The sequence below is a fragment of the Pongo abelii genome, chromosome 7 (genome assembly GCF_028885655.2).
Source record: "Pongo abelii isolate AG06213 chromosome 7, NHGRI_mPonAbe1-v2.0_pri, whole genome shotgun sequence".
NCBI classification, from domain to species: domain Eukaryota; kingdom Metazoa; phylum Chordata; class Mammalia; order Primates; family Hominidae; genus Pongo; species Pongo abelii.
Window position 1 is genome coordinate 149,685,305 of NC_071992.2, and position 24,902 is coordinate 149,710,206.

Here is a 24,902-nt window from a genome sequence, read left to right on the forward strand (position 1 = left end):
GCACACAAACACAGATTCCCATGGAAACCAAATCAAATCGAACCGTCTGTACAACTCAAGATCCAGGTGGAGGGAATTAGAAGCAGCAAATCCAACAGAAAAAGCAATTTGAAGCCACAGAAAGTCACCCGGCCCACGAGGTACAATTTATCGGTAATGAAGTCAACTCTGCTGTCCCTTCCCCAAAACTTGTTACATGAACTTTGGCTCCAGACATGTGGATTGAATGAGATTTCACTAACTATCTCTTCATGGCGTGACACTGGGCAAATCCCTTCAGATTTTCTGGGCCTCGTATCTTCAATATAAAACAAGGATAGCAAGGATAGATGGCAAGGATACCTCCCTCAACAAGGTTTCATGAGGATTACACGAGCGGATGCAGGAAAAGAGCCCAGCATGGTTTCTGATGTACAGCACAGCTCAAGAGAGGCCAGCCATTACAGCTTCCATGACTATAACATTTTTCGGAAGCAGATGGATCTAAATCTAGGACTATCTCAACAGTACCCTTTGGCAAGTTCCCTAACATCTTCAAATGGGTCTCTCATCTGCAAAAGAGGCCAACTCCCCTCACCCTGGCAGTGAAGCCCTGAGACAATGAGTATGCAAATATTCATTCTTCCTCTTCTTCCCTCCCCCAGGTGGCCTTCCACAAACTCCCCAACTGGAGCAGAAGTCTTGGACTCTAGAATTCTAGCCAAAGAAAGTAAGCTGGAACCCAAAATACTCCCACTCTCCCTACTCATCAAATTTGCAAACACAATTGCCTAAAACCTGATGCCAGAGGCCTCTCAGCAGAGCCAGATCAGACCATGTCCTTCCTGCAACCCCAACACCTAGGCCAGCAGCCCACCCACCCCGTGCTCTGAGGGTTCCAGAATCTTTCCCGGAACGGAACCCAGGCAGGGGCCTGACAGTGCTGGCAGAACCTCATATGCAAATCACCAATCACTTTGCCCGAACATCACCCAGGACAAAACAAAGAGACCACCTAAAGGCGATGCCAGTGACGGAGAGATAAGGCCTGATGCCATCTGCTCTGGCAGGCGAGCTGTCTCCAGAGACAGGCCACCCAGCAGCTCAATGCAGACTCCGCCAGCAGCTCCTCAGTGCCGAGCTCTGGGCTCAAGTGTGTGTGTTTTGATTCATTTAAAAAACAAAACAAAAAAAGCCTAAATTATTGACCACATTGGGAAAGGAAGTAGGAATCTGCCTGAGTTAGTCAAAGTGCTGAAGCAGTAATTATTTTTCAAGGAATAACATCAGCTGCTTTCAGATACACAAAATAAAGCGACTCAGACTCCTTAGACTGGACCAGGAGGGAAGCTATCCCCAGGGGAAGAACTGCCCAGGAGGCAGCCCTATTTTAACAAGCAGATAAGAAACCAACTAAATGAACAGATAAAATCCATTTGCCATTAAGGCACATCAACTCTTGAGTCCTACAACAACTCATTGTCAGTAGGCTAAACATAAGCCCAATGAAGTGTTGCTTAGATTATCTGCTTGGCTAGATTTTTTGACAAGTAGATGTAACAAAGGTGAACCAGAATCTAGTCCATAAGGGCTCGATCAGCCTTTCCAAGAACAGGGCTGTACTCAAGCATCACGGTTGAGAGAACTGTCTGCGTCAGACAGCCCTGGGCTCAATGTGGCTCACTTCACAGCTGCCACCTCTGGAAAAGCCTCAGTTTCCTTATCTGTAAAGTAAGGATGATGGTACAGGTCCCCAAAGATTCAGCAAGAGAGCATAGGAGGCCCTCAGTGCTGGCCTGGCTCATTAAAGGACACCGAAGTGCATGGCAGACAGGTGCTGTCCTGTCGCTTTGCTGGAACTCCTGCGTGAATCTGAGGTCAGATTATACTGACCAGTCCCCAGGCTGATACGCCCTGTAGACCCCCTTGACCAAAGCTCTATCCTTCTCAGTTCCTGGCCCTGGAACCCATCAGGCCCCAGAGAGCTTCCATTGTCACACTGCACTACATCTTCTGATGAAAATTCTACAGCAACCCTACACCCAAGATTTTAGAGACTGCTGAAAATCTGGGGGACGCTTTCACCAATCTCCTGAGTCCCTAACACCTTCCAATCTAAGAAGCCAAATCTAAAGGAATACAGTTTTATACAAAGATTTTCTTTTGGTAACAACCTTGAAAAAGTGTCATTCAACACTCAAATTTCAGCTCAAATATTGTGACTTACTGGGAGCACTGAGCCTGTTAACAGCTTACAGGAATAACACATTTTTGCCCTTGGAAATTTCAGAATTCAGATCAGAAAGGCCTTTGCTTGTGCTGTTACCTCTGCCTGGAACAATCTATCCCCAGTCTCTTTGTCACGTGACTGACTCCATCTATCTTTTAGGTTTCAGTGCAATGTCACCACTTAAAAAAAAGCCTCAACCTAAGACAGCACCCCAGCCATGCCCTATCCCATCACCTGGCTCCATATAACCCTTCACTATTATCTTCAAAGCACCTACAGAAGCTGGAATGCTCACATTTGCTTGTTTGTATGTTTGTTTGCCTCTTTCTTCTGAGGAATCAGGGTTGGTTTCAAATACGTGCCCTGGAAGCACATGGCTTGAGGTCCCCTTTCCAGCTCTGCGATCTCACGCAAGTTCCCTAACCTCTCTGTGCTTCAGGTCCTCTCTCTCCATAGGATGGGGACAGGATCACCGTAAGCACACATGGGGCACATTTGGCATGCTGCCAGACACACATTCTGTGCTCGGCAGTGCTGAGCTATTATTCCAGAATTTAGCTTCCTGAAAACACAGGTCACTGCCTGTCATGCTCATCACTGCATCCCCAGCACCTAAACTAATGCCAGGCACAAAGTGGGCATTTGTTAAAGAAACAAAGGAAGGCACAACAGGGAAAAATGCTCCTACCTCATAGGACAGCTCGGGGAATTAACTCAGAGGGCTCAGCCCAGGCTGGTGCACGATGCTGGGAGACCTTATCCTGACCTCTGCTGTCCTTCCAAAGGCTTCTCTGTGTGGTCCCCACTTTAATGATGTCCTAAGGGGCAGCTCCTTAGCCGACCCCGGCCTGAGCCACATAGGTTGACCTTCCCTGGGAGTAGGGGCGGGAGCTCCTATTCTCTGTTCTATCAGTTGCCTTTGTCCTGAGACGGGAGAATGTAAAAGTGTTTTGCAGACTTTCCAGAGAAACACAAATGTGAGGAATTATCTTCGCAGGGAGCAGATAAACTATGCTTTCTAGGTTTCTCAGAATTGGTAACCAAGATTTTAAAATCCAAAATAACCATATGATCCAGTGATAGGGTTTGGCTGTGTCCCCACCCAAATCTCATCTTGAATTGTAGCTCCCATAATCCCCACGTGTCATGGGAGGGAACCAGTGGGAGGTAATTGAATCATGGGGTCAGGTTTTGCCCGTGCTGTTCTCGTGATAGTGAATGAGTCTCAAGAGATCTCATGGTTTTATAAAGAGTAAGAGATCTCACGGTTTTATAAACGGCAGTTCCCCTGCACACACACACTCTTGCCTGCTGCCATTTAAGGCGTGCCTTTGTTCCTCCTTCACCTTCTGCCATGAATGTGAGGCCTCCCCAGTCGTGTGAAACTGTTGAGTCCATTAAACCTCTTTTTCTTTATAAATTACCCAGTTTCTGATATGTCCTTATAGCAGCTTGAGAATGGACTAATACCTCCAGCAATTCCACTTCTGGGTATATGTCCCCCAAAACTGAAAGCAGGATCTCAAAGAGATATCTGTACACACATGTCCACAGCAGCATTATTCACAATAGCCCAAAGTGCCCAAAGTGTCCAACAACAGACAAATGGATAAGCAAAATGTGGGGCATACATACAACAGAATATGATTCAGCCTTAAAAAGGAAGGAAATGCTGACACCTGCTACAACAGGGAAGAACCCTGAGGACATGAAGCTAACTTACACCAGCCAGACATTGGCAAAGAACAAATCAATGCAAATTAATACAGTTTTATAATAATAATATAGTGTATGATTGCACTTGTATGAGGTACTTAGAGTAATCAAAATCACAGAGACAGAAAATAGAAGGATGACTGCCTGAAGCTAGAATGAGGAGTTGTTTAATGGGACAGAGTTTCAGTTCTGCAAGTTTTAAAGTTCTAGGGGTACAGTGGCTCAAGCCTGTAATTCCAGCACTTTGGGAGGCTGAGGCAGGCAGATCACTTGAAGTCAGGAGTTCGAGACCAGACTGGCCAACATGGAAAAACCCATCTCTACTAAAAATACAAAAATTAGCCTGGTGTGGTGGCAGGCACCTGTAATCTCAGCCACTCAGGAGGCTGGGGCATGAGAATTGCTCGAACCCAAGAGGCAAAGGTTGCAGTGAGCCAAGATCGCACCACTACACTCTAGCCTGGATGACAGAGCAAGACTCTGTCTAAACACAAATAAAAATAAATAAATAAATACATTTCTGAAGATGGATGATAGTGATGGTTGCACAGCAATATGAATGTACTTAATATTACTGAACTGTACATTTAAAAGTAGTTAAGATGGTAAATTGGATATTATGTGCATGTTTCCACAACAACAAAAATAATTAGGGAAAACACTCCATGATAGTTAGTGGATAGGGTTTATGTTTGGCCCGGCACTGATGCGGGAAGCACCACATCACTGGCCCTTGTCAGTGTCCTCTCTCCACTACCACTTAACAAGGCTGGAGCACTGTCTCCATTTCACAGATGGGGAAATGGAAGTGAAGCATCTTGTGCTAAGGGTCAATCACCAGGAAAGGGCACCCATGGGGCTTGTGGTTCACTCTTCCTGGCTCTGGAATGGGGCCTTCACCTGAGGAGGATGGATGATCACATCCCCACTGCAGGAAGATACAACCTCAGTGCCAGCAAGCCACTCCCCTGGGGAACACAAGGAGCTGACATTTCAGCCACAGGGAAGGTTGGCAAGGGCAGCTTCGATCAGGCTGAGGGAGGCTGGTGTAGCCCGGCCCATCCCTGAATGAGCAGATGACTCCTGGGGCTAACTTCCAGCTGTTCTCAGCTCAGAGAACCAGTCAAATAACCAAGGCCATGGTGCTGGTGCGAGAGCCACTGCATCTGTTGCAGCTCTGACTGCCCTGGGTGCATTTTTTCCCATTCTCAAGAGGGTGAAAAAGAGGATCCGCTACCATAACTCTTAGCTGCCCCACCATGCCACCCTGAATGAGTGACTTCCCCTTTTCTCTGTTCCTCAGGTTCCCCAGCTGTAAAATGAAGGCTTGGACTTGATAAACCTCAAGATAGTACATTCACCTCCCACCCTCCTGGAGCACCTTCGCATGCCCAGCGTCCTGCAACACAGAGACGAATGGGATGGAGCTCTAGCCAGGGCATGGGAGAAGCCTGGACCTCAGCACACGAGTGGTGCAGGAAGAACATGGGCTTCCTTCCTGGTCAGGCAGAGCTAGGTGTGGCTTCCAGTCCTTCCACTCTGGCCTCAGCATACCCATCTGAAAAATAAGGCTAATGGTGCCTCTCATGTTATCATGAGATATTGAGGCATTACATGAGATATTGGCTGGGAAGCTCTCAGCACAGCACCTGGCAGGTAGGAAGCCCTCACCAACATCATTAAAACCTACACAAGCAGCATGGGGAGCTCTCAGGGCTGGAAGAGGCGAGGCCCAGAGTCTGGCACCACTTCCCCAATCACTGCTGAGTGACCTCAGGCAAGTCACTTCCCAGTGTTGTCTCTCTTCTTTTTTTTTTTTTTTTTTGAGACAGAGTTTCACTCTTGTTGCCCAGGCTGGAGTGCAATGACGTGGTCTCGGCTCACTGCAACCTCTGCCTCCCAGGTTCAAGCAATTCTCCTGCCTCAGCCCCCAAGTAGCTGGGATTATAGGCGCTTACCACCAAGCCTAGCTAATTTTTGTATTTTTAGTAGAGACAGGGTTTCTCCATGTTGGCCAGGCTGGCCTCGAGCTCCTGACCTCAGGTGATCTGCCTGCCTCGGCCTCCCAAAGTGTTAGGATTACAGGCATGAGCCACTGCACCCGGCCCTTTCTTCTTCTTAAACACTGAGGTCAGGGTGATCTCTAGGGACAGCCTGACACAACCAGCATGATGAGAAAATACACACCTTGGTGGTGGTATAGAAAGCCTCGATCATCTACTAGCCAATGCTTCCAGCCCCTCTCCCATCCTTTCCCTTCCTTCCAAAGACAGTGCAAGATTCCTCGCCTTGGGATGGATGGGGGAGTATTCATGAAATCAGGGATTCAAGAGGAAAAGCGGAGTTGTTTTGAGGTAAGGAGGTAGAATAGAGGAGTGAGATGCAGAGTACAGAACGGGTCCCAAACTGGGGACACCTGTGCAACACATGGGTAGCGGTTCAGATGAGAACACCTCAGCCACCTTTGGCTGGTCCAGGAGTGCGCCTCTCCTCCTTCAGGGAGACCATAAGCTCACCATATGCTCAGGCTTTCTGCCCCACCCTCCAGAGCCCAGCACAGCATGGGACCCACCCGAGCTTGGGGCTAACGAGTCCAGGACTTAGATTTCCTGAAGTTCTGACCCCGCCCTCGGCTGAGAGAGCCCAGCCTGTTCTCCTGAGAGCCTGTTCTTGGACATGGCTGAGCTGCACCCCCTGGCCCACCCTGCAATCCTGACTGGGGATGGAGATACTTCAGTTCTGGGCCAGAAAACCACAGAGAAGGCTGGTTTCAGTTTCCCAAGTGGAGCCAAGGACATCAAGCTTTTGCTTCCGTTCCCTCCCCTCACAGGGTCCCAAGCCAGCCCAGCATCACACCATTTTCCCCACACACGCCCCACCGTTCTGGCCAGCTCTTTGGGGCTGAAACAGGCAGTGTCTCTGTCCTGCTTTCGTGGGAAGTGACTGGTTCCTGATTCTCTGGCCAGCACTCAAGTCAGCTTCTGTCTGGGAGCAGCAGCTGAGGGTGAGGACCTAGCTGAGACCACTGCCTTCTCTCCCCCTGCCCGCAATGTTTGCCCAATGATCTACTTAAACCAATGGAAAGAAAAAGGAAAAAGAGAAGATGGAATGAGGAAGGGGAAGGAAAGCCACATCCTCTACTTGCCTGGACATCAAACTCTTGCAGGAGGCCGGTGATGGTCTGTGGAAAGACAAAAAAGATTGTCAATTTCATCTGTTTTTCTCTGTAAGAGAAATAATGTTAGGACATATGGGCCTTTCTATGACCTGAATCTGTACCTACGCTCCCTCCTTTGTGGGGTCTCCCTAATTCCTCACAAAGGCAGGCTTTCCTTTTATTTTTTGAGACGGAGTCTTGCTCTGTCACCCAGGTTGGAGTACTGCAAGCTCTACCTCCCGGGTTCACGCCATTCTCCTGCCTCAGCCTCCTGAGTAGCTGGGACTACAGGCGCCCGCCACCACACCCAGTTAATTTTTTTTTTTTTTTTTTTTGTATTTTTTAGTAGAGACGGGGTTTCACCATGTTAGCCAGGATGGTCTCGATTTCCTGACCTCATGATCCACCCACCTCGGCCTCCTAAAGTGCTGGGATTACAGGTGTGAGCCACCACACCCAGCCCAGACTTTCCTTTTCATCTCAAAATAGAAGTCCAGCAGAAAGGCAGACACATTAACTGGACTCCTTTCTGACAATAGCCTTGATAGATAAAAATCTGAAGGTCTAAGCTGACCACAGGCTTGAGAGATACAGAAATTTGATATCTGACTATTAACGGGTCTCCCTGGCTCCACCCATGTGCTATACTTTTAAAACTCAAACCTGACCACATCATGGTCCTCCTTACATTTTTTCCATGGCTGCTGTCATCTGGACCTGGATTAAATTTCAATCTCTTGTGAGTAGAAGAGGCAGTGGAGACCTCTAAGCATTTCCCTCAATCTAAAAATTCTGAGTTTCAGGCTGGGTGCTGTGGCTCACGCCTGTCATCTCAGCACTTTGGGAGGCTGAGGCAGGCAGATCACCTGAGGTCGGGAGTTCAAGACCAGCTTGACCAACATGGACAAACCCCGTCTCTACTGAAAATACAAAATTAGCCAGGCATGGTGGCGCATGCCTGTAATCCCAGCTACTCGGGAGGCTAAGGCAGGAGAATTCCTTGAACCTGAGAGGCAGAGGTTGCAGTGAGCCGAGATCACACCATTGCACTCCAGCCACTCCAGCCTGGGCAACAAGAGTGAAACTCCGTCTCGAAAAAAATAAAAACATCTGAGTTTCAGCCCAAATTCTATCTTTTACCAGAGCTGTCCATGGCAGGACAGGCCCAGGAAGACAGAGAAAAGTCCCGTGTCCCCTCTGGCCTGGTGAAAGTGTGACTCAGAGGACCAACTGGAGTCTTGGCTGGCCAACATTTCTAAGAGATGTTGCTGGCATGTTTTTCTCCCGACCCAGAGACGGAGTCCCAACACTCCGTGAAAACTGAGCCCCAGCCTCACCCACCACAAACCCCTAGAAAAGAAGACGGCTCAGCAGAGCAAAATGCAAAAGCGATGAGGGGAACAGGATGATGGAATGGAGCTCCCGTTAGATGGCAGGGATTGGAAGACTAGATGACAACACAGGCTCTTGTGCTGGGGATTCAAATAGCTCCACATCTCCTGGGCTGTGGGCAAGAACATCAGGGACTTTGGGTAAATTCAAGTGGAAGCAAACGTGGCTGGCACCTATACCATTGCCCTGTGTGTGTATATGTGCACGTGAGTGTGTACTGGTGGGGAAAAATGGGGAAAGCCATTCTGTACAACAAACACCAACCTTCAAAACGTCAGCAGAGTACAGTGGCAATCTAAATTGAGGACAGACACAAGGAAGAACTTCCCAATAGTTAAGCCTAACTCTAAACACTTTGCTGAGTCAATCTAAGGAACTGAAAGAAATTTATTTCCATCTAAACCTTGAAAGAAAGGGTAAATATTCACTGAGAGATGCACTGGCATGTAACCCTGAATGGACAAGCTCTTAAGAGATGTGTTTCATGTATAAAATGTTCTAAGGATTCCAGTAGGCTGCCTGAAATAAATAAAAAATGTTGTTTTAAATGCATTTACCCTTGGACCCAGCGGTGCCACTTCTGAGAACTTTTTTCTAGGGCTGTACCTGCACATGTATGTAATGACACACGTGAAAGATACAAGGGTGCAAATTTCTTGCAGCGCTGTCTGTAATAGCAAAAGGCTGGAAAGACACATGTGTTCATATACTGGGCACTGGGCAAATACATGTGGTGGAATACTATGTACCTAAAAAGAGAAAAGCAAGTGGATTATGGACTGATGTTGAAAAGATCTCCCAGAAATGTCAAGTGAATAAAGCAAACTGTGGGATACTATTTTCACAGGGTTTTTAAAAAGGGAGAAATAAGAGTATGGTGATATGTATTTGTTCTATCTAGAAGTTTTTGTTTGACTGTTTCAGAAGACTATGTCACAGACCCACAGTTAAGAGGACATGGATTTAGAAATTGCATAGTATACAGCAGGGGTTGGCACACTGTAATCCGCCTAACCACATTTTAAATTTTTATTGGAACACAGCAAGTACATTCACTTACATACTGTCTATGGCTGCTTTCTTGGTATAATGGCAAAGTTGAGCAGTTGCAACAGAGATCATGTGGCCTTCAGTGCCTAAGATATTTACTATTTGACCCTTTGCAAAAAAGGTTTGCAGACCCTAGTGTGGAATGATAAGCAAGCATTCTGTAGCCTCCCCAGGCTTGGTTTCTAACTCTAGTTGTACCAGCTATCTGAAATAACTTGACCAATCCCCTTCCTGTCTAGGACCAGTTTGTTTTTATTTTTAAGTCTGCAAAAGGGGAAAAGAGATCGTTGCCTCATACATTTGTAAAGAAAAGTCTACGAAATTATGAGCCTAAAACAGAGCAGCCACATGTAAAGTCATAAGGAAATTAAATGAACGGTCTATTCACCATTGTCAGCTGGCCTGGGTTTGATTGCATGTCCCACACTTTGTAACTATGCAAAGAAGACAAATTAACCTCCGTAAGACCCAACTTCCTCCTCTACAAAATGAGTACAATCACAGAACCTGGGACCTGCATGAACCAAAGTTGAAATACGGTTGGCGGAGAAGCAGGCATGCAGGATGTGGTTAGTGCATGGTAATTATCATTTTTAAAAGCATTTAGTTGGCTTTAGACTAACTTCACTTTTGGGCCAAAGCTTCCACATTTTTAAAAAGACATATCAGAGGCAGTTATGAGGCTAAGTGAGAATTGGGATGTAAACATGTTTTGAAGCTACAATGTCAACTGTGCAAATGTAAAGGTTCATTCATCTTCAGAACAATCAGCCGAGGATGGGGCCTGCCAGCCCAGCCTATAGGACAGGGGCTTCTGTTTCCAACAGGAAGGGCTCTGTTGACAGAAGAGGTTTGCCCAAAAAGATAATAATAGCAAGTGAAAAAGTGACTATGCATTGCCCATCTCCTCTATGGCAAAGTTCTAACTGCTCCCTACGAATTAGGTCACTCCATCCTCACTTGGCCCCATGAGGTAAGTCCTAATGTCACCATTTTACAGATGAAGAACTAGAATATGAAGATACTGAGAGGTTAGCAAGTGGATACCAAGCTGCAAAGTGTCACAGCTGGGATATAAGTCCAGACAGTGCGGCCCCAGAGTATGTAGCTTTAATGAGAGCTGAGGCAGGCAGTGCCTATGGGCAACTGGGCCCCATGTTGCATGTTCTATAACCACAGAATGTTAGAGATGGGAAAGCTGAGAGAACCTCTGGTTTGATGTCTTCACTTTACAAATGAGAGCAGAAAGGCCCAGAGAAGTGGGCAAGGGGCCCAGCCCCCAATCCTATGGGACTTGAACCAGAGCCTCTCACAACTTTGCATTTCAAGGAAGCAGTGGACACATGTGTTATGTGTGTATGCATGTGTGTCTGTATGCTGTGTACATGTGTGTGCAGCATGTTTGTATGCCGTGTACATGTGTGTGCAGCATGTTTGTATGCCGTGTGTATGCTGTGTACATGTGTATTTGTGCAGTGTTTGCATGCCCATAAGTACAAGTGTGAGCTCCGGTGTGCCTGTGTGTGTCTATGTGCACATGTGCCTGTGATGGGGCAGCCAGGAAGATCTCCACTCACCTCCCCTTTCTCCACCAAAGGCTTCACCTCAGCGAGGTCTACGTCCTGCATCTCCCGAGACATGTCCCTGGTGTCACCTGCCTGCAAGGAGACAAAGGCCAAAAGGTCAATACTTCCTGCTGAGAGGTTTCCTAAAGGAAGCAAATCCAAGACCAATGGCAAGAAGGCCAGGCCTGCGCTCTGCCCAGCAGCTTCCCTCGTGATGCACTGCAGGGTATGAGGAGGCCCCTTGTACACACAGTCCATGGACCAAACCCAGTCTCCCCATTGGGGCTAGCGCAGTGGATTTCCTGGGAGAGGATACTGAGGCTCACAGACACTACCCTCCCAGTGAAATGGATGGATCAGGCTCACAAACAGGTCCCCATACCAAGTTCAGGCCCACCCACCACACCTGAGACGCAGCTCACTGCATTCTAGAAGGGGACCTGCATTGCTGATCCCAAAGTCAGGCAGCCCCAGCGTGACAATGAAACGGGAACACAAGCTCACACGATGCTTACCATGTATAGGCACAGTACAAGCTTCAGCCTCTCAGTTAGCCCTAACAGAAGGTTGGTGATGCAGATGCACAGACACACAGGCACACGTGTGCGCGCGCACACACATACACACCCCACGGCGCAGGACTCTCAGCTGCCTGCTAAAAGGGAAGGGGGCAGAGGAAAACTTAAGCCAAGGAGTTTGGCAGGCATTTGAACGCAAAGTACAATTTTGTAAGAAAAAGGACCTCCAAGGCAGAAAGCGCTTCCTGGATCAAAGCAGGGGATGGGCCAGAGGGGTTACCTGTGCTCTAACACAGGGCAGGTGCAGAAGTGTTGGCTGCAAAACCAGACTGAAGCACAGCCCAGGAAGACTTGGAATGCTGCCACTGACTCCCTGGGGTGCAAGGCTTGGGCAGGTGGTGATATCTATTAAGCATGCTTCCAAGAGCTGAATCTAGAAACCAGAAGTGTAAGCATGTATTCTTCTAGATCAGTAGTCAAGTTAGAAAAACCAAATGCCCACCAATCCCTGGGGTGAAGCATAAAAAATGCAGAATAAGGTCAAGTATTACAGACAGCAGCAGAGGACCGGGGGAGAAGGAGTAAGTGACAAGAGCGAAGAGCCCAGGCCACCCACCCTGTTCACAGATCCAGACTTTCTGAATGGAAAACGCCTGACCAAAGCCCTCACACGGCCAGCTTCAGAGTGGGAACCTGGGCCCCGCACTGCCCAAGGCCCCTTGGATGCAATGGTAGAGAGAATGCAAGCCTCTGAAATTCCTGCCTAGGGCTCCTCTGAAGACCCAGGAACTCCCAAGAACCTGGTGAAACACCTCTTAGAGGTTACCCGGCAAGTGCGGGCCACCCCGAATCCACCCCGGATCCATCCCTTGTGCCAACACATGGCATTCCGTGGGCAGATCCCGCTCTCCACTAGGGTGCTCTGGTCTGGGGCCCCAGCATGATTTTCCCCAGTAGATAACCAGCCCCACAAGAATGGCTTTATACAGACTTTGGAGTCTATGCTCCAGAACATTCTGAAAACAAAGTCGGTTTTATATTTGTGAGCATTCCTGGGCAGCTGCCAGCTTGGAGGCAGGAGGCATGAAAGGCCCGGGTCTGTTAGCCTTGCTAATTCAGCAGGTTCGTGGTCCCAAGACCCTGGCCTGTGGGACACCTCGCCTACAGGGCCTAGGGAGCCTTCCAGAAACCCAGGACCCTGCCAACGCCACCCTCACTCTGAGAGTGAAAGGACTTCTCATTTCACAGGAGCTTCTTAGCATACCCTCCTCAGCAAAGCGCGCCAGGGTGAAGTCAGGGGGCTCTCACTGTCCCACCAGGTGGGTTCAAGCAGTCCTATCTGTGAGCTTCATCAAGCAGGTAGTTTGTTCTTTTCTCTACCTCTAGCTCCCAGCACGAGAGACTCTCCTAGGCAGACAGTCAGGCTGCAACTCCCTCTCTGAATAAATGAGCAATGTAGCGCAACAGCATGCTTTCAGTAAAATTCACTTTTAAATTGTTGCTAAACCCCAAGAGTGCAATGTCTGGAAAACACATTCTACATTTAAAAGGACTCGAGAAATGCTGTGGTTCAGCCCAGTTTGGTCAGTTCTCTTTGGCTTCCAGAAACCGTGATCACATTAGGATATGGTGTCAGTCTCCACCAGCTCTCTCCTTCTCCAGAAGAGAAAAGACAGAAATGTCCACCTTCCCCGTTTCCTCTATCTGGTGAAACCTCTTTACCCTACCCGGCACCTTTTTCCTTCCTACAGCTTAGCTTCCCAGACCACACGAGGCAAGGGGTTAAAAAATCGCTGTGTCTCCTAGAAATATCAAGTTCTTGAGCATCTGCTTTTGGGAGCTGGTGGGGCCTTCTCTGACCCAGCCCCCTCACTGCTAAAGGCCTTTGGGAAGTCTAGAGATAAAACTGCTGAGGGTGATCACGGGGTATATCTAAACTAGGGGGGATTTTCTCTCCCAGGGGACATTTGGCAATGTCTGGTGACATTATTTATTGTCGCCCAGATGATTCCATTGATTTTGAACCATTTAGGGAGTGTCCTAGACTCTGAAGTCTGCCGGGAGACTGGATAAAGCTTTGCAGTAGTCTGGGGGGACTGTGCGGGCTGCAGGCCTCGGGGTAGCCTGCATGTTGGTCGCGTCCTGCAATACTAAGGCCGCATGAACCAAGGGCTGCAGAAGGTGCTTTCTGCAGGTTGACTTAGCCAGCTGCTGGCGGTCCACCATCTGGCCAGCCTGCAGGGCAGGAGGAGAGCGGCTCCCTCACCTCAGTTCTCCCAAGTTGGGCCCATCAAGCAGCCCTTACCTTGTCCCTGAAGCCTCAACCAAAAAACTTTTCAAACTTTTTTTGCAGGAGCTTTTATCCAAAGGAAATCATGTAAGGAACTTCAACATATAAAAATGCTAAAAAATAAAAATTTTAAAATTTAAAAAGTCAAGGTGCTTCGGCTGAAGCCAGGGAAAGGAGCCTGAACCCCACTCCACCCCGGGACTTGGCTCCCTACAATCTGCCCACTCCCAGCCCCCACGCCACCAGGCTGGCCCTCAAAGAACATCTGAGTTCTCAGAAGCAGGATGGAAAACTCAGGATTTATTCAGAGGTTTCTTCCCACACTAGGTTCTATGTGCCCAACACAGAGCTCAGAACAAAAATAACACCAGCTATGGTGATGAGACTGGCTATGGGACTCATCTGGGGATCATGAGCAAACAGACCCAGTTCCTGCCCCCACGGAGCTCACAGTCCCGAGGGGACAGGCGCTCCCTCGGGCTTACTCATCAGGCTGCATCTGGGCTGTGTCCACTGTCCTGTCTGTCCCCCTGGAGGGCAGAGCGGATGCTGTCTGGACGGCATCCAGGACAGCATCTGTGCCTCCTGGACAGAGATCCTCAGCTCAGCACTGCTGACATTTGGGCCCCGCAAGCAGCCTCTGCCTTAGGGGCTGCCCTGAGCATGGGAGGAGGCTCAGCAGCATCCCTGGCCTCTGCCCACCACATGCCCACAGCACACACCCCAAGCTGTGACCAGCAAAAGAATCTGCAAACGTTGCCAAATGTCCCCTGGTGCGACATCCACCCTCCTTTGGAACAGCTGATTTCAGTAATTCCTAGTAGGTAACAGTATCCAGAAAATGTCAGTTGGATGCATTCTTATTTAATCTAGTGCATGCACACACACACACACACACACACACACACACTCTCTCTCTCAAATGCACTCACACATTCTCACACTGACACACTTGCAAACTTTCATTCTCACACTCATTCTCACATTCACACTTATACTCACACATACATACTTTCTCACACTCATTCTCACACACTCACACATTCTCACACACTGACACACTCACTTTCATGGACTCTCACATTCACAGTCATTTATACTCACATGCACTCACACACACGCACACACCCCACCCACCTTCATTCACGGAGGAGGGGGCTGGGCCCAAGCGGCTGCCAGCTGTCCTGAGCTCACCCCGCTGGCTGCGGCACAGGGGCTGGAGCGGAGCCAGATCTGATGTTCACACTCTTCCTTCACTCCACTCTCCCCAAAACACTTTTTCTGGGATTCAAAGTCACCACCCGAGAATCATGGAAGGACCCAGTTCTGGCAGAAGCCGCTGTCTTCTGGTGTCTGTGATCTCCTTCTGCCAGCAGGAAATGGCAGGTGATATGTGACCTGGTTTGGGGGCTCGGGCTGGTGCTTCCACTCCTGCTCCCTCCTCCCGGGCACCTGAGGCCCTCATGGTTTAGCAGGTGTGGCAGGTGGAGCCTGTCCCTGGGCTTGAGGTCCTTGCTGGACTCCAGTCCCTGCCCTCCCTCTGCCTCGTGCAAAGTCCTAATCACAGAACGTTGGGACCCACCAGAAAGCATCAAAGTGGTCCTCTTGCAGGTGGGGTGGCAGGGCAGGGCCACACGCAGCATGGCGGGGGAACCAGGGCTGACTCCTAGCCCACCTGCCCCACCTTTGGAGTGGCTTGGGACTGACAAACCGTGTCTCCATCTCCAAGGCCATCTTTGCTCCCTAAGAAGCACAGAAGAAACCCCTCCAGCAGGTCTCCTTCAGCTAAAACCCGGCTTAGCACCAAAAACAGGGCTCCAGGTCACAGCACCGTCTGCCAGCCTGTATCTTCACTTCTTCCTTTCCCATCCACCTGCCTGAGAGGAATTCCGAGAAGTCCAATGCCAGAGAAGTGAAAGGTAGCCAGGAGCTGGGGGAAGCCTTGCAGGTCAGATGCTGGTGTCACCATTTATTAGCTCTGTGATCCTGCATAATTTATCGAATCTCTTTTTAAAAATGTATTCTTCATCTTGTTTTTTAGAGAGACAGGGTCTTGCTATGTTGCCCAGACTGGTCTCGAACTCCCGGGTTCAAGTGATCCTCCTACTCCGGCCTCCTGAGTAGCTGAGATTACAGGCATATGCCACCATGCCTGGCTATCTAACCTCTTTGCCTCAGTTTGCTTGTCTGTCAATGGGCATGCTAACTCCTGCGCCCAGTGATCAGCAGTGGGACTTAAATTCAAGAATGGCATGGAGAACCTGGCAAACAGCTGCTTAATTCATCAGCATACTTTCCTTTCAGGGTTGCCTGGGAGATGCCAGGACATCTGTGAGGACGTGGCCTGGGTTTCAGTCCTAGAGCCCCAGCGAGGAGAGGGATACATGGAAAATGCTCAGCAAATGCCACCAAAGTTTCTGATTATCAGGCCCAATGCATCACCACTGGGGCCCTTCTCTCCACCAGCACTGTCTGTCAATGAGTAACGAGGGTCCAAGAGGGGCTATACAAATACCCTTCCGGTCCAGCAGACCCAGGAGAGTCAGTGGAGAGCTGGATCACAGGTTACAGGCAAAGCCAAGGCCAGGATCTGCCCGAGGAAGAAAAGAACATGACCCGTGACCCTGGGGCCTGGGAGGGAAGTGGGCAGAGGCGTCTTGAGTAATCCGAGGCCACTTGAGAACTGTTCAACAGCCCGTGGGGGACTGAGAGGGACACACAGAGCCTGTGATTCCCAAAAACCTCAGTGGGGCAGCAGAACATTGGCCTAGGAATCGGGGCATAGGGACCCTGCCACCTTCCTATTCCGTGACTCTGAGCAAGTCACTTCCTCTCTAGGCCTTGGTTTCTCTATCTGTAAAGTAAGCACAGTGTACGTCTATGGAGATCACACTGTCCACAACAAACTTATAGGCAAATGGAAACCCCGGCAGGAAGGTGCTTCACAAAGACAAAAGGGCCACAGGGTCTTACCAAGGCCCTGCCGGGCTCAGCTCTGGCCAGATTAGCCCCGCACCTTGGACCAAGGCCCCCACTTCTGCCAGCCTCAGACTCCTGTCTGTTAAGACTAGAGCCTTGCTCCAGCTCTGCCACCCATCTGTACACCCTCTTGAGCAAACTCTCCTGGATAACCCAGAACTCCCACAGGGTGGGGCTGAAGGGGTATCCAGCAAAGAAACATCCATGATCTGTTCTAGAAGTTCCAGGTTCCACCCACCAGGAAGAGCAGCCAGCAGCCACAGGAAGGCAACGATGTAACCCTACACAGACACACCACAAAAACAGCACCAGGAACAGTATCTGTGGCTCTAAACCCGGTACTTCTAACTGGGCTCTAAACCCGGTACTTCCTTTAAGCCTCACAGAAACCCTAGGAGGAAGGTGCCAGCATGTCACCGTTTAACAGATAGGGAAACTGAGGCACCAAGAGGTTAAGATGTGTGCCACAAGTCAGCAAGCATCAAGCCGGCACAGGTTAAAGAAACCTTAAAGGGAATGTTGACAATGATCTCACATCGCCCTAAATATATCCACAGTCCTCACCACCACCCGTGGCCCAGATGCAACGTTGTAAGGTGGGCTGCATGTGACCGTGAGGCTTTCAGTGCGTGGAGGTCAGCTGGGACAGTCACATGCCTCTCCTCCACCCTGCAGTCACCACTGAACCATCATGAGTAGGCTTGAGCTTTTGGCAAAACCGGCGTCTTGAACTTTTCTCCCTTCACAACACCCAGAAGGTTCTCTGTTTTCAGCTCCCCCATAGTACCTTCCTAAGATGGCCAACTCAATGCTTCGGAAAAGCGTTCACTCAGCACACTGTTTCACTTGCTCCTCAAGGAGGTTCCCCCGGGAGAGGTTGGGTATTATACCCAGTTCACAGATGGGTAACCTGAGGCTCAAAAGCAAACACAAAGACCCATTTGATTTCCAAAGGCCACGTGTCTAGATTCCTCCCTGCTGAGGAAAAGGTGAAAAACTCACTGGTTTGTTGTGGGTGCAGGTGTGGCACTCACTCCCTCGGGGGAGAGCGGACAACAGTCCCCTGGAGGCCTTCAGTGAAGCAGATAAAGGGAGAGCAGGCAGAAATTGTTGACAAGGGTAGCATCGATTGTCACCAACAGCAACTGGCCCAGATTCCACCCTCCATAACATGCCTGGTTTTAAGGCCACATGAAAGCCAGTGTTCTCTCCAGCACATTGTGCTCTTTATAGAACAGATTTTAAAAGGAGGGAAAAAATCAACGTGTGCTGTGGCTGTTTGCTACAGCAACTTCCCCAGAAAACTGCCGTGAACAGCACCATTTCTGCCTGAACCTCAAGGAAAACCACCTTGAGATAGGCCCTGGATAGCCCTGCCTTACTGTGGATACATTCCTTTGTCATTTCTTTGCCAAAAGAGATTTTGAAGTCAAGCTACAAAGCAGTTCACGGGCTCTCTTGGTGTTTTCTGGCCCTTTTGAAACTCCAGGCCGTGGGGAGGGTGAGGAAGTTGGCAGTCTTCACACACTGTCTTTCTTAACTAATCAACTCAGCAAACAATATGGGTGGATTCACTGTACCTTCAAGAAAGTTCCCTAGTTTAGAGGTTAGGGAAATGTATCAGAGCAATCAAAATCAAGGAAACAGTACAAATGTCACACAGAGAACAAAACCACACTAGGAACTCCTCGAGGGCCCCTGTACTTTGCGGTGGAGCCTGAAACCCAGGAGGCATCAGTGATGTTTGATATTCAAGGAATGAAAACGGGATCACTAAGAAGGTGAACTCCACTGTCTCCCTCTCAAAACAAGCCAAAGCCGCATTCACTCCCTGGGTGTGGGTCCAGAGGGGCTGGAGCCGAAACTGAACTGCTGTGTGTTCAACTTGAGCACAGCACCAGGGAGGTCAGCGAGAGTGTCCCAAACACAACAGCAGGAAGAGGGAGGTGTCAGGAATCTCGTCACGGCCCACCTCTTTTCTGCAATACAACCGAGATCTTCCTGGAGATTCTCAGTGGAGTTTTGGCAGCACGAGTAATTTGTTTGGCAGACAGAAGACGACCGTCTGAGGGGACGAGGTGAATAACTGGAAGTCCAAAGGAGGACACTGGTCTCCTTAGAGGATTATTTTGTGAAATTGCAGGACAGGCATGCGCTGCGCTGGATGGTCTGAGATAATTTGTGGAAATCACACAAATGGAGCCAGTGTTAGCAGAGGACGAGGAAATGGATTCGTCATACAGAACCCTTTGTCCCGAGATGGGATGCTAGCCACGCTAACAGGATCCTTCCCCAGAACGGTCTTGCAGTTTCCACCCTCTGGAATGGGCCTCTGATCTTGTCTATGCAAGATGGTCCAAGTTACTTCCTTAATCAATGGAGGTGTCCTTTCCACCACCACTAACACAACACCTACTAAGGACAGGCTCTCAGGTTTCATGGGAGACATGGACAGGTCCCAGGAAGGACCCAACCCAGCCTCTCCTCCAGCAGGGGACAGCCAAGGAGGCCTTTCTGGAGAAAGGAGGAGAGTTCCATGATTAAAAAGGAGGAAGGAGAGGTGGTAAGCATTCCCAGCTGAGAGAGGCCATAGACCCACCTCTTAAATGGCCCTCTCACATCCATATTTGAAGAGGGTTACTTCTTCTTAGGTTCCGTGGGGGTGGGGAACCTAAGAATCTTCTTAGGTTCCGTGGGGGTGGGGCACAGGGTGAAGGCAGGAGAACAGGATGGAGACCTGGGCCCCCACCCACCTCTCTTTAAACAGAACTCTATGCAGATTTAAAATTTATAGCTGCAGAAAGGCCCCCCGCAGATTTAAAGAAAGGAAAGATTAAACTGCTGGGGAGGGCACTCAAGGCCCCCAGACTGTTAAGGAGCCTCACTTTCTACCAGCTCAGTTGCAAGAAAACCTACTGGACTCAAAAGTCAGAGATGTAGCCCAGGCGGGTAGGAGATAGGCAGGTCTGTAAACAATGTTAGGTGGGAAAGTCAAAGATCTGGGTCAAAGAGACCTGCTTATCGCCCCGATTGTGTAATCCATTCCCATTCTGTAGTGCTGGGGCTTACGCCCCACCGGAGGGGGCCCAGGTTTCTTTTCACATGGCCCCCACCCCGAGAACCCGGCTCCAGGTTGGCACCTACTCATGGCCCTCTACCTCTGCAGCCACCTTCCTGTGGGGCCTCAGTGTCCCCAGCCCTTCTGCCTACCTGCCTGGGCCAAGTTCTCAGCCAAGACCGCTATCTAGCCTGCCTCTGTCTCCAAGTTGAAAGATAAAAAGCAAGTGGACGTGCAGTACTTCCATCACACAGCCATCAAGAGAGGCAGGAACAACAGCCTGGGGTGGATCCAGGAAACCAAGCTCATTCTCAAAAGGTGGGCCCAGAGGGTGTGGGCGGCCTCCAAGGGCAATGTTGGAGTGTGGAAAGGGCTCAGGAGGCTCACTTTGGCCAGAACCCCACTCACTGGACTCTGGACAGAAGAGTCACCAGCCTGAGCCTCAAATTTTCTGACCTGAGAGGTGGAAAGAATGTCTTCTACCTCAGTTAGATGATGTGATGCATTGAACCTCCAAAGCACTGTAGCAAACAAGAGCTATTTACTGAGCACTCACTAATTCCCAGGCACTGCGGACACAGGGTGGCCTGAAGGTACAGCGGCGTGTATGACTACACCTTCCTTTCTTCTCTCCTCTGTCATTCCAGAGCAGAGGTTCTCAACTCTGTCCGCCTGCAGGATACCCCACTCCCAACCCAGCTAAAGGAGCTTTGAAACAACAGCGTATCCCCTGATGGAGACAGAATCGCAGGAGACTGGGCCTGGAAACGTGCATTTCAGACAAGAGTCTCATGACACTATTATACAACCTACATAAGCTTAGCAAAAAGCAATACCTAGGTCAAGCATTTGCAGGCACTTTCACAGCCTTGGGTAGGTTTAGGACAAAGGGCCCCAGACGCTGCTTGCCAAGAAGATGCCTTGAGAATGTCTTCTGTGGGTGTTACTGACGGCAAACACCTACACGCTGTTTTCCACATGCTGGGTGCTGTTCTCAGGTTACATAGATTAATAGTTACACATTCTGATGGCACCATGTCTGTTACTCTCATTTTACAGAAAAGCAAACTGAGGCATGGAGCTCCTGATTGCCTTTTCATTTGAGCCTGATTTCTTCAGGCGCCCCAACATGTTGTCATGGAAAAAAAACAAAGGCTCTGAAGTCCAACTGTTCGGGTTGAAAGTCTGGCTCTCCCACCTGAGCCATATGGCTACAGGCAAATCCTGAAACTCTCCTGGCCTCAGTTGCCTCATCCATTCAATGGAGCAATACGGTCCAGGCAGCGTTCTTGCAAGGATGAAGGCAGATGGAGGGAGACCGTGGCTGCTCTGGAGGGAGAGAGATGCCATCTCCCTCCCTGGCCTTCCTTCCAGGCTGAGTCAAACCTGGACCCTGCTTGAGTCTTAAATGCTGAGTCATCATGCTTTCTCTCCCAGGACAGGGCCTCTGAGTCATGTCTGGAATGGGATTCTCTGGGGTTGGGTCCCAGGGAAGAACTGCAGCTTTGGGCCACCCGAAAAACACAATGCTATCTTTCTTTCAGGTCCATGTGGAGGCAAGTTCAGGCCAGCGGGTTTCAATGTACCCCAGGGGGGCCCTCAGCTCAGTTGAGATCTGTCTTCTGCCATGGGGGGGCAGCCCCATTCAGTCAAAGGCCAACTCAGGGGGCTGCAGCCTCTAAGCCCCTGCTCTTCAGGCTGGCTTTGCTAATCTCTCAAGAATACCTGATTTACACTTAAAAAAAAATCATTCCTTTGGCCTCAAAAGTTTCCTCACCAGAAATTCAGTGAAGATGCAATTTCCTTTTGCCCCTCCATAGCAGGCAAGCAAAATCCTGCCAGGAACCCTTTCCACTGCCTTCAGTCTCACCCAGGGGCCTCGCACAAAGCTGAGCTCCAGCTCAGTTCGGCCTGGGCACATCCCTGCCCATCCCTGCGCCTCATTTTCCATCTGTAAAATGGAAAGAAGTTGGACTAGTTAGGTCCTGTGTGAGTTTTTTATTCCATTCCAAATGATCAAACTTTGTTGCTCCAAAAGAACTTCCTCACAAGAGACCCAAACAGACACTCCAGGATCCCTCAAAAGCAAAACCCAACACCTCCACCCATGCACAGTCTATTACCTCGCCCGAAACTCAACCTGCTGGTTCACAGGAGAATGGGGCAGAAGACCCAGAGCCATCCACTTCATCCCATCTGCATATTTCAACTCCTCCCACCTGCCAGGCGCTGGGCCAGGGGCCAGGTTACAGGGCAGGGCAGGCAAATCCTCCTCCTTGCCCAGATGCAGTGGGAGACATGGTTCCACAAAGCTAAGAAGTCACAGGTCAGGGGAACACCCCGTTTTCCATCCACACCGAAACCCTCTCTCTCCCTTACACCTTCCTTCATCCCCGACATTGTGCCACCCCAGCCTGGGGCTGGCTCTGCCGCCACACACGCCACACAGAACTGGTCTGCGTCTCCAGCTGTGTGTCTTCCCCACCAGAAGGCAGCCCTTCCAAGACAGGCGCTGGGGTTTGCCCCCTCTGCACCTTGCTTATTTCAATCACATTTGTGAAACTCAATAAGGACGCCAGAATTTCGCAACAGGAAGAGTCTAGACTGAAAAATTCGCCTTGAAACTGCATTTCTGCAGCAAGAACAGGGGATTTGTATTTAGATATGTTCACTTGAGGCAGCTTAGGAGAAGGTCCCGTGCAGCTGATGGGTATTAAAAGAATGTCTACCGCCCTCCTGCCTGGCCACTGGCTGAGTTCTGAATCTTAGATATTTCCCAGCAGCTTAAAGAAACCAAACAAACTTAAGTGCCCCCAGCGTCCGTGAGAAGGGCTGTTCTTGGATGGGCATAAGATAACCAAGGGCCCAGCCTCCCCCACCCACTGCCAGGCATCTCCCACTTCCAAGCCACACAGGCGTGCTGTTCAGGACCCCCAGGGACAGCAGGGACAACAGGCGGGGGGTATGGGGGAAGGGTTGGTAAGGAACCGACCCACTAAATCCCAGCTCCAGCTACTAATTTGACAGAAGCGTGACAGCGTGTTTCCCCCAGAACCAGCCGCATTCCCCAAGCCCAGCCCGAATCTCCTCCCGAGGCTGAATCAGAGACCGCGGCGGATCCCCCAGGAACGTCGAAGTAATTCCAGCTGTTCTCCCCCCTGGAGGGCAGGAGCGGCCAGCACCCGAGGCAGGGAAGGGGAGGAAAGCGGGGGAGGGTGGGCGGAGGCGAAAATGACGCCACTCCTAGCTCCAGCCAGCTCAAGGGGCCGCCAAATGTCCGCGAGACCCCTCTCGCCTAGGCCACTTCTCCCACGCCGCCGATGCGCCAATCCCGGGTTCCTCCGGGGGCGCACCCTGCCCAGCGGCGCTCGCAGACACTTGCTCCCGCTCGCGTGTTGCACTGTGACATACCCTGGACCCTCCCCCCACACACATGCTTACACTCACACTCACATGCACACCGCCCTGTGTGTGCTACGGGACTGAAGCGCCACCAGCCTCTCGGATCCACACCCGTTCCCGACCCAGTCTGCAAGCCAGACACACACACGCCCCCCTCTCCAGCCTCCTTGCCAGCGCCGCTCACCTCTACCAATCCCTCATCTACACACTCGCGCGCAATCTCTCCGTTCCCAGACACACACACACACACACACACACTCACCTAGTCCCTTCTGCACCCACGTCCAGCGCGCACCCCTGCCAGCGGCGCCAGCTGGGATTCGGAGAGGATGCCAGGAAACGCTATCCTGGTGTTTTTTCGGACCGCCTCATCGCCCCCTTCCCGACCTCCAGAACCCCAATCCCCAGCTAGTCGGGAGATGAATGGGACCCTGTCTTTTTTTCCTCCCTTTCCGTAACTGAACCCCCCACTTCAGCGGTGTCTGCACCCAAAGCCCCCTCGCGCCCGCGCCCCGGGGTGACCGCGCACTTGCAGCTCCGGGGCGCTTACTCCTGGAGTCCGCGGGGCTACAAAGGGCGGTCCTGGCGCTCCAGCGGCACCGCACGGGCGGCCCCTTTCTGCTCCGCGTCGCGCCTGGGAGAAGAGGGCGCGGGCTTACCTAACGCGAAGGAGAAAGGAAAGGACGGTGCCGAGGCTGGCGGCCCAGCGCCCCGCGGAAGCCGAGGGCGGATGGTGAGCTGACGAGCTCGAGCGCGAGCTGGGAGCCAGGCGAGGTTTGTTTACGTCCCGGCGGAGGGCGACTTTATAGGCGCCGCGGCCCCGCCCCCGCGCCTCGCCCCTCCCAGACCCTCGCAGTCCCCGCACGCAGCCGGGACACACCCCTTCCCCGCTCCCCGCTCCCTCCTCCCGGGCGCGCCGGGCTGGGCTGGGCTCTGGCAGCGCGCGGCGGGCGCCCACTGGAGCCGCCGCCTGTTGCGCAAGCCTTCGTAGGGGCGCGGCCGGGAGGGGCATCGGGGCTCGGGTTGTGGGTCGGCTCTGCAGTCCCCTCCGAGTCCAGGGCCTCGACTTGTGCAGCGGGAGCGTGTGCCCTGCCCGGAGGAGGCGTTTGTGTGCTTGTGCGTGTTCATGTGCGCGCTCGTGCGTGTGCATGTGGACTTCCTTGTGTCTCCGTATGGGCGGAGGCCCCCCATCTCTGCCTCAGAGTTTCTTCTAAGAGTCTCGTTGCGCCACGCCCTGAGCGACTCCCTTCACTTCCTCCAGGTCTCACCCGCTCGGCCCTCCAGCCGGATTCAGCTGCCTGCCCAGCAGCCGCCTTCGCTTTCGCCCGACAGGCTCCCTCCGGTTCTCACCCTTCCTTGTCGCCAAAGCTCTCGCTGAAATCCTCGCTCCCGTTTAATCTCGTCCATCTTGCCCACCGCTGCCCAGCGCCTCCCCTTCCCCTCATCTTCCCAGTTCTAAGCACACTCACTGGACCTTGCCCACTGGGCTCTTCTCTCCTGCCCCACAAGCCCGGATGAGAGGATTCTCACCCCTTCCTATTCTGATTTCCTGAACTTTCATGACAC

The 24,902-nt window shown here is 51.0% G+C and overlaps 1 protein-coding gene across 1 annotated transcript in view; it reads right to left on the reverse strand.

The window, feature by feature from the left end:
- Nucleotides 1–24,240, reverse strand: part of NDRG1 (N-myc downstream regulated 1) — a 60,239-nt gene extending 35,999 nt beyond the window's left edge. Inside the window, exons 1-3 of the mRNA XM_024250766.3 lie at nt 23,996–24,240; nt 11,102–11,182; nt 7,071–7,106 (exon numbers count right to left, since the gene is read on the reverse strand). Of these exons, the coding sequence (XP_024106534.1) occupies nt 7,071–7,106; nt 11,102–11,164 (99 nt within the window). The 5' untranslated portion in view covers nt 11,165–11,182; nt 23,996–24,240. The remainder of the gene's footprint in view (nt 1–7,070; nt 7,107–11,101; nt 11,183–23,995) is intronic.
- Nucleotides 24,241–24,902: the final 662 nt, after the last annotated feature.